The 9,332-nt window shown below is 55.6% G+C and overlaps 1 protein-coding gene across 1 annotated transcript; it reads right to left on the bottom strand.

The window, feature by feature from the left end:
• Positions 1-47: 47 nt before the first annotated feature.
• On the bottom strand, positions 48-8,832 carry LOC114681137 (leukocyte tyrosine kinase receptor). Its single transcript, XM_037205124.1, is given in 24 exon segments — positions 48-667; positions 779-869; positions 944-1,078; positions 1,214-1,315; positions 1,413-1,505; positions 1,651-1,748; positions 1,832-1,961; positions 2,145-2,209; positions 2,332-2,422; positions 2,902-3,097; positions 3,369-3,464; positions 4,032-4,184; positions 4,669-4,767; positions 6,369-6,551; positions 6,626-6,688; positions 6,691-6,780; positions 6,935-6,982; positions 6,985-7,084; positions 7,211-7,260; positions 7,263-7,360; positions 7,802-7,925; positions 7,928-7,972; positions 8,066-8,209; positions 8,715-8,832. Coding segments are annotated over 24 exon segments (2,667 nt in total). The 5' UTR covers positions 8,758-8,832; the 3' UTR covers positions 48-337.
• Positions 8,833-9,332: the final 500 nt, after the last annotated feature.

Here is a 9,332-nt window from a genome sequence, read left to right as displayed (position 1 = left end):
TCAAGTTCACTCAGAGAAGTGGAGAATGAGACGAGGTTGTTGTGGTGGTGGTGGTGGTGGTTTTGTTTTTAATTATTATTAGAAACATCTGCAGCACTGGGGATGGGTCAGATGAAAGATGCTTAGGGGAGAGGACAATCTGGGATTCCCAACCGAGTCCTGCAGTGGGTGGGTGTGTGATCTCTGGCTCCAAAGACAGAGAGTGGCCAGGCCCTTCCCCAGGAGGGTTTGGACTGGTTTCCAGTGTGGAGAGGCCAGGCTTCCAGGACAGCCCTGACACATATCTGACCACATGGTCATAGACTGCAGGGTAGAGGCTACTGGACTAACAACCCATCTAGATGCCTGGGAAGGAATGCGAGGAGAAGCCATTGCTGAAGTCAGCGCCTGAGTCTCCATCCTTGGGGTCCCTTGGGGTCCAAGAGCCATAGGTGGGGTTCCAAATGCTCTGAGGTCGGAAGCATCTGGATTTGAGGGCCTTGAGGCCAGAGGGCAGCCAAGAGGCAAGAAGGCCTCCTCCCCAGCTTTTCAAGTTCTCTGAACTCAGCTCCAGGGCCTGTGGGGATCTAAGACCCTCCAAGGACCTGTTCCCCAGCCCAGAAGCCCCTTCCTCCTCTAGAATGGGCCCTGGTTCCACTGGCAGGGGTGAATTCAGCACATCAGGATCCTATGAAGGGAGAGTGAGGGAACAGGGAACAGGCTTTCTTCCTGTCCTACAGAACCAGGAGAGTTGGAGGGGATCAGAGGGATATTCAAGAGTTGGGGGGCAGAGGCACACCTGAGTGCAGTATTGAAGGCGCTCCAAGATGCTGGCAAAGTCAGGGCGGAGCTCAGGTTGATGCTGCCAACACTGGGTCATGATCCTGTACCTAGAGAGAGGCAGGAGGTTACGCCCCCTAAAATCTTGAGGGACCTCCCTCCCTGGGAGGCACTGTTAACTCACACTGGCCCAGGGCAGTTCCTAGGAGGGTCCATCCGGCTCCCGGTGACAATGAAGTCTAGGACCTCCTGGTTGGTATGGCCAGGGTAGGGCATATAACCCAGTGAGAAGATCTCCCAGAGCAGTACCCCGAAAGACCTGTACCACAGGTGGGAGGGACAAAGGAAACCCATCAAATACAGCCTCCTCTGCTCTCCCATGAGGTGGCCCGAAAGGTTAGGATTGGCCTCAGGGCAGGGGAGGGGAAAGCAAGAGGGCCATGCTATCTGTCACCAGGAGTCTGTCTTGGATGTGAAAATGCCCTCCAGGAGAGCTTCTGGGGGCATCCACTTGACGGGGAGCAAGGCCCGGCCCCCCTTACGGTAATAACTGGCCCTGTAGGAAGGAGAGAGGATGTGATGAGTTTTTCAAATGCCGTCGCGAGTCCCGTCCTTGGAGCAACAGCTCTCCCACCTACCCAGTTCCTGCTTACCGGTAGATGTCTCTTGCCATTCCAAAGTCTCCAATCTTGGCCACCCGGCCGGGGCCGGCGCAGCTCAGCAGACAGTTACGGGCGGCGATGTCTCTGTAGAAGAGACCGAACGACCACTGTGAGAACTCAGTTGCTCTGGTTCTTCCTCATACGTTTCTTTCAAAGTTGGATAGGGGGGGGGTGTTCCTTGAGGGGACACATGGGGCTGAGGGTCTCCTGAGTCAGGACGGCTTCCAACCTGTGGATGAAGTGGTTTTCCTCCAGGTAGTGGCAGCCCTGGGCGATATCCTGGGCCAGCTGCAACAGGTCCTGCATGGCCAGAAGTGATGGCTGGCCCTGGGTGGGGCAGAAGGTACATAAGTTGATCCTGGTCTTAGGACAAATGGTCAGGGTCTTAGAAGCTCAGGGAAAGGTCTTACCGGGTGTGGTCTGCTCTGTCTCAGAAAACTCTTCATATCCCCACCAGACATCAGCTCCAGCAGAATAAGGCGAGGGGCAGCCTGGAAGCTGAGGCCCACACAGCGAACGATGTTCTGATGGCTGAACTTGCTGGGTGGGAACGGTGCGCATACTCCGTCACCAGTGGAAAGATGAGCATGTTCTAGACCCCGTTAAACTACCGAAAACCTCTGTGCCCTAGAATGCTGCCTCTCAGCCCGAAAGACAGGAGAGGCCATTCCTGTAGACAGGTCCTGCCTCCCACCACGCCCTCTTGCCTGCCCCAAGGGGCACCTGATGATGAGAGCCTCCATGAGAAAGTCCAACTCGTCCTGACGGGAGCAGAGCTCTGGCAGCGTCTGGGAAGGGAAAGTAGAACACTCCTGAGCTTTGGCTGGGAGCTTTAGGAGGGTGATTAACAAGGGCTCCAGTCCATCCCTCCATGGTGTCTACCCCAACCAGAAGCCCTACCCCTTCTCACCTTGATAGCCACCTGCAGAGGGCTGGAGTCCCCAGGAAGACCAACTACCAGTCCCTCATGCACCTCCCCAAAGGCACCACGGCCAAGGGCTCTAGAAGAAAGCAAGTGGAAGGGAGTGGGTGGTCTATAGACAAGGTCTGTAGAGGGAGTGGTGCCCCTTCATCTCTTCAGTTCCCACGCCGTGTCCAGATGACCCTCCCTGAGCTCTCTCTGGCTCGTGGCTGTTCTCAGGCACAAGCTTGCGAAGATAATGCTAACACACAGAAGAAAGGGCAGGTAAGGGCCGAGTCAGGATGCTAATGTGGGATAAGCCCTCGCCTCATGCTAACACAGACCCTGCTGGAAAAGGGCATCCAGACAGTCATGTTCCGTTCCCAGGTCTCTGAAGCCCAGAACTGGGGCAAAAGCTGACCCTTTACACGTTATTTTCGGAGCTTGTGGGGTTTTCCTCTCCTCTGTATAAGGGATTTGAGTTGCATGCTCTCTGGGATTCATAACACACCGTGACAGGAAAAAGGATGGAGAAGGGGGTTCAGGGTGCGTATGACCAGAAGGAGCGAGAGAACTCACCTGAGTAGAGTGATGTTGGCCGGGGAAACCTCAGTGAGCCCCGGGGGCAGAGGCCAGGACTGGGCAGGGCCGAACCCCACCTGGCAGTAATAGGGATTAGGGGCTGTCCTGATGGCAGAGGTTCGAAGCTTGCTCAGCTCAAGCTCAGGGCCTGGCAGCCTGGTCCCCCACAGGTTCTGCCACTTCTTCTGGTTCACTGGGGGTAAGAAGAACAGAGGCATACCCTCTGTCTGCACCACTAGGCCCTCTCTGCTTCCCCGTGCCCAGAACACCTTTCTAAAAGTCTTTTCAAATACACATTTTCCCCATGACTCCCCAGCTTCTAAAAGTCTGGGGGAGTCTATCATTTTCTGTGGGAGTAAGCACCCTGGAGTCAGCTACACTTGCCCTGGAACCACAAAGAAACCCATCACAGCCTAGCGGAGAAGGGCCAGCCTGCAGCAGCCACGCCTGCTAGATGCCCATACCTAGAATCAGGACTCCGCACGTCATAAGGAGGCTCAGCGTCAAGGCTACCACTATGGCTCCCATCAGCATCAGAGGGCTTGCGGTGGTTGGCAGGTCTAGGGAGAAGCACAGTCATCTCCAGCAGGCAGCAGGAGGGCTCCATTGTCCCTCTGCCCTCAAGTATTTTTTTTTTAATTTGCTTTGTGTGAGTTTTGTTTGTTTGTTTTTGAGACAGGGTCTCCCAGTATGATGCAGGCTAGCCTCAGACTCTCAATTCTGCTTTAGCCTGCCCACTGCTGGGATTACAGATGTGTTCTACCATGTCTGGGTACCCTTAAATCTTACCCATGCTCCAAGACTCAGCTCAGTGTTTACTTTTCCATGATGCCACCCACCTAGACAAAAGCAACTCTCCCTCCACGAGAACCCCTTAACTCTTTGATACCTTCCATAGCAACTGCCATTTTTAGATACAGATCTATATCTAAATATCCATCTTGCCTCCCACACTGGCCTACATGTTCTTGACAGCGGAATGTACCGTGATGCATTTCCAACCCTCTACCCGGCACTCCGTACAGTGCCTGGCACACAACAGGCCTTTACATTGTCTTTCCCAGTGGCCCACTGCTCCTAGCAGCCTGTGACCCAGCAGTCAGACTGAGGGCAAAGACGAGACATACCCATGCAAGTGACGTTATCCACAGCCAGCTCCATGCCCTCTGGGCAGATGCATTCAGCCATCTGGAGCTCTGCCCGCCACTGGCAGTCTTTGAATGAGCAGTGACTGCAGTTGAGATGCTTCCGGATCTCCACCTCCCCGTGGCCCTCTGTGACTGTGAGCCAAAGAGTAGACAAGGCGGGGTGGAGTGGGGATGGGACATACGGGACCTTCTAGCCACTTGGTTAATTCTTGCTCCGGAGTTTAGGGTAAGCAGCAGTACCAACCACACCAACACACAGGGTGATGACAGAGCCTGGGGACCTTTTGTTCTTCCATTGATTGATTTTATTCAGAGACAGAGAGAGGCATGCATGCACATGCTTGTGGATGTCAGAATTCAGCTTTCTCCTTCCACCATGGAATCTGAGCAATAAACTCAGGTCATCAGGCTTATGAGGCAAGGGTTTTACCAGCTAAGCCAGCTTGGTGGCCCAGCCTAGGGGACCTCAGTCAAGCTCACAGATACTTCTCAGATGTCCCTGTAACATTTGTGAACTGGGTATCCCAGCTCAGAGCAGATGGTACCTATGGTTGTGGGTCCAGGGATCGAGGAGGATGGCTGGCCAGGCTGAGAGGTGGGGGTTTGGGGCGAATACCTGCCAGAGGCTGCAGGTAGAGCTCGCTGCTGGGGTGTACAAAGGATACGCCATCTTCCCCGTCAGCCCAGAGGATGTCGGACTCTGAAGTATCACCACCTTGAAATTGAGAGTGATAGTGGTTTAACTACCAAAAGGGGCAGAGAGGCCGGGGGGAGCACGCAGCTGCCTTGCAGTTGGGAAGCTGGTTTATGAACAGCAGGACAGCTAAGATCTCCCATTGTAAATCCTATGCGGCCTTCTCCACAACGACACTGCCTTACATGTGCAGAGGGGCTACAGAAGCGGGGTTTGGCTGTTCTGCTGAAACCCAAAGATCTGGCATAGCCTGGCTGGGACACCCTTTGTGTGAGCCCTGCAGACCACATACTCAGCTGAGAAGTTCAGTCCACAAATTCCATTTCTGTGTGAACAAAGACATGCGTTGTAAAGTATTTATGAACTGTCCAGTCCTGATAGACCAGGGGTTCCAGTTCTTTACATCAATGTCCCCAAACTCTGGACCATTAGGACCAATTAACAGATGCCCAACACCCTCCCCTGGAGTCATAGATTCTGGAGACTGGCCGTGTATTTCTCTTTGAAATTAAACATAGTAATTAATTTTTAATTAAAAAACAAAAGTGTATTTATTGTATACAATATGATACTTTGAAATGTGCATGCATTGTACAATCACTTAAGCCAGTCAACATATGTACCATTTTTTGTTTATAGTAAGAATAACTCAAATCTACTCTTAGCCATTTTGTTATGGGGACTAGAGAGGCAGCCTAGTGGTAGAGCACTTCCCTAGCATCCCAAGACCCTGGGTTTGATCCACAGGCTGTGTTTTATCCCCTACACTGACAGAACCAAAAACATTGTTATTAATTGTGGTCGTCATATTGAACTAAAGATAACTTAAATTTATTCCTTCTATCTAATAAAATTTCTTTTTAATGTTTGACCATCATCATCCCAGCTTCCAACCCTGAATTTGTATTTTTTTTTAATTCAGCCACCTACTTTTCTTTTCTTTCTTTTTTTAAAAATTCCTTTATTATGTACACAGTGTTCTATCTGCACAGCCAGAAGAGGGCGCCAGATCTCCTGTGGTTGCTGGGAATTGAACTCAGGACGTCTGGAAGAGCAGTCAGTGCTCTTAACCTCTGAGCCATCTCTCCAGCCCCCATAAATCAGTAGTTCTAACAACTTCTGTGATAACCACAGTTTGAGAACTGCCGTCTTTGCCCTTCCTGGCTTAGCTTTCTAACAAGGCCGGCTCTAAATTCCTTCGACTTTGGCAGAGTAAGGATTTGGTTTGATTTGCACTTGATTTGAGCTTTTCTTTTTTGTTTTTAAGTCAGGGTTTCGCTGTGGGACCCTGGATAGCCTGGAATTTACATAGATCTGTCTGTTTCTGCTTCCCAAGTACTAGGATTAAAGGAACGTGCCACCAAGCCTGGCTAATTTGGCCCTTTGTAAAAGACAAAACGAGCCTGTAGCGCAGCCTGTCCTCAAACTCTCTCTGTCGCTACTTAGCTTGAAATCCTTCTGCCTCCACCACGCACGTGCGGGAGTGTGCCACCACGCCCAGGTCTAACCTTTCTAAGAGCACCTACTGGGGCTCGGCACAGGGGAGAGTGGAGCCTTCCCCATCTATCCTCCGGAAGGCTCAGGCCAGGTTCTTGGGCTCTACCCTCACATCACCCACCTACCCCGGTAGCCGCCGCCGCCGCCGCCCGCCGAGCAGGCCCCGCCGCCGCCCCCGAAGCCTCCAGCCGCGGCCCAGCGGAGCGTGGCCCAGGCCTCCGCGCAGCCCTCGCCGCCCTCGGCCCCTTCCCGCAGTGAGCGTCCCGCCTGCGGAGAGGGGGCCAGCGACGTCCAGCCGCCGCCCCCACCTGCGAAGCGACAGCGGCCGGCTAGCAGTGGCGGTGCCAGCGGCCAGCCCCTCCCCGCCGGCCCGCGCGCTCACCTGCCGCGCCTCCTCTCCCGCTGCTCCCCGGCGCCGCCGCGCGGTTCTCCAGTTTCTCGGGGCCGCCTGAGTCCGGCCTCGGTCGGGTCGCCTCCAGTAGCCCCTCCCGCCGCCTCCCGCCGCCACCAGCAGCGGCTCTGGCTCCCCGCGCGCAGCTACGGGGTCAGTGGCCGGTCAAGGGCCGCGCCCGTGGACTGAGGGACCCCACCCCCACCCCCGACTCCGGAACCCAGACAGAGAGAGGAGCCTGGGACCCTAACGCCCAGCTAGGGGTCGAGGCGACCAGCATCCTCCCCCCGCCCCGTGCACCTACCCGGAAGATGTAGGTGGCACCCCCGCCACCCCCGCCCCCGCCGGCCAGCGTCTCCAGCCTGGGACCCTTCCGGTCCCATCCGTTGCCGCATGCTCTCCGGTGGCCCAAGACTCTCCCAGACAGACGAGCTGGCTCTCAGGGCTGCCCTGAGCGGCACCAAGGTGGAAATCTGCGTGACCAGGGACCCCTCCTCCCCGTACTGCTGTCCAGGCAACAAGGACGCCTTCCCCAGCCCTCCGCCCGGGCGCCCCTTTCCCACCGGCTCCGCTTACTCCGGGACAGGCGTCCTCGCCCTGCTGCCCCACAAGGATGTACAACGGCTCCCTCGGCTGAGGAAGAAGACCGCCGAGAGGAAGATGCCGTGCGCCCGGGACAGGTGGTTTCTGGCGCCTTTGCCGCCCGCGGCTCCGTAGGCGGAGATCCTGCGGGAAGAGGACGCAGGGTTTGGCGCCTCCGTCCTGGGCCAGGCTGCGGCGGGAGGTCGGAAACCCGCGGTCGGGAAACTGCTAAGTGGCTTCGTGCGGCCGACTGTGAAGGGATGGGCAGACTAGGTTTGCAGTTAGGTTCCACGCGTATTTCAGGAGTGTTAATGGAGATGGCGGGAAGGGTCGAGCCCCGTTTGGAGCCACTGCTGATGAGGCGGCCGTCCTGTCGATGGTAACAGGATCCCTGCTACCCGCTAACTCGGGTCCTGTTGCTACACTTCTCGCTGGAAGGACAAGCCATCCAAGCGACTGACAGACACTAGGCATCGCTGCGGAATACTTTAAGACAAAAAGTGATGGTGCTCTGGTCCTGCTTCCCCGCACTGTAGAACCTTAGGCTAGCAGGGATTGCCACCCTCGCCCTTGCCGGGCACTTACAGATACTGGCCGGTGTCTGGCGCCCGCCACAGCTGCACGCCTTGCAGCGGCCCAGCAGCTCCCACCGTCACCGCCACGCTGCTTCCTGAGTATGCCCCGTCGCACTGTGTTTGTGTGGGCCCCGCCGGCCGCTGGCGCCACAGGTGCTGAACACCCAAGGCCCCCGCGCGCCTAGGTGCAAGGGAGAAGGAAAGAGTGGAGTGCCTGTCCAGACTTAGGAATCTGGTGATGGTGAGCCAAGAAAAGGAGGAGCCTGAAGCCCACCTAGAGGATTTGGGAGGGAAGCTGGCTCCAATCTACTGGGCGTGGGGGTGACTTTCTGCTCCTGGGAATTGGAGACTAGCACCGGCAAGGGCGAGGATGTTAGCAAAGGTGCCTGGAACTCTGAGTTGGAGCAAAGAATAGTTCCTGAAAGGTGACAGGGAGGAAGAGAGGTTAGAAGAAGGTGCAGAATGTGGAGAGACATAAGAGATTGACGGCCACTCAACAGTATCCGGCTTGCAGCCACACCCCTAATACCACCCAGCTGGCACACACCAGAGCCTGAAGCCAGAGACCTACCACCCAACCAGGTCGCCCGAGCCCCGCAAGGTGTCTGCATATATCAGATTCTCCATTCCAGAGTTCTCGCTGAGTGACTTGGGGGCTGAGCCATGCCTGGTGGTATAGCACCCCCCACCCCTTTCCTCCTTTTAGACCGGTGTCCTTACTCCCAGGTAGTGCCAGGGGCCCACCTGATTCTTAAATTTGTATGCGCTCCGCGCTTCTCTGGTTGCACACTAAGGCGCAGACTAGAGAGCTTTGGTTCGAGGCCGCCTTAGAAGGAAACATAGAGACCCGGTCTGTCTCTGACGCAGCCCTAAATCTAGGTGTGTCTAGTTGGCTGGTACCCTGACCACCAGACAGTACTCACCGGCAGCTCCCAGCCACAGCAGCAGCGGGCAGGAGCATCCCATCGTCGGATCCGTGGGTTCCAGCTAAGGGGCCAATCCCACTGCTCTGCGGACCTGGAGCTGGCCTGACTACGCCCACATGGGGGGTGAGGAGCAAGAGGAGGAAAAGGCGGGGCATGTGGGCAGTGAGGTCCCCAAGCTTCCGGGAGGAGCCTTGCTGAACTCCCACGGAGGGGCTCTCAGTCACGAGCCACTGGCTCGTCCTCTGGCCACCCTAACAATTAGGGTGAGTTCGTGGTAGGAGTAAAAGTTGGACCTATTCTATTCTTTTGGGATAGCAGCCTGGATGGCAGCTAGCCACATCCTAGGCGGTGGCCTCTGTGGTTTTCAGGATAGGAACAGAGTGAACGGCTTTATTGGTGGCACTGTTAGTGTGTGTGAATGATCACGCATGGGAAGTATGTAGAACCAGGTTGTCCTCCAAAGACCTCCCCGCCTCTTGAGTGCTGGGATTAATGGCATATGCCACAATGCCTTGCAGGAAGCACTCTTTAAACTGTCCCCAGTAAGGCATTGCTAGGGTTATCACCCCTGACACCTCAGGACGAGACTTTCTGGGTTTGTTGCACACAGTTCCA

Source organism: Peromyscus leucopus, chromosome 4 (assembly GCF_004664715.2).
Source record: "Peromyscus leucopus breed LL Stock chromosome 4, UCI_PerLeu_2.1, whole genome shotgun sequence".
Lineage (NCBI taxonomy): Eukaryota > Metazoa > Chordata > Mammalia > Rodentia > Cricetidae > Peromyscus > Peromyscus leucopus.
This window is presented reverse-complemented; position numbering and strand designations above follow the sequence as displayed.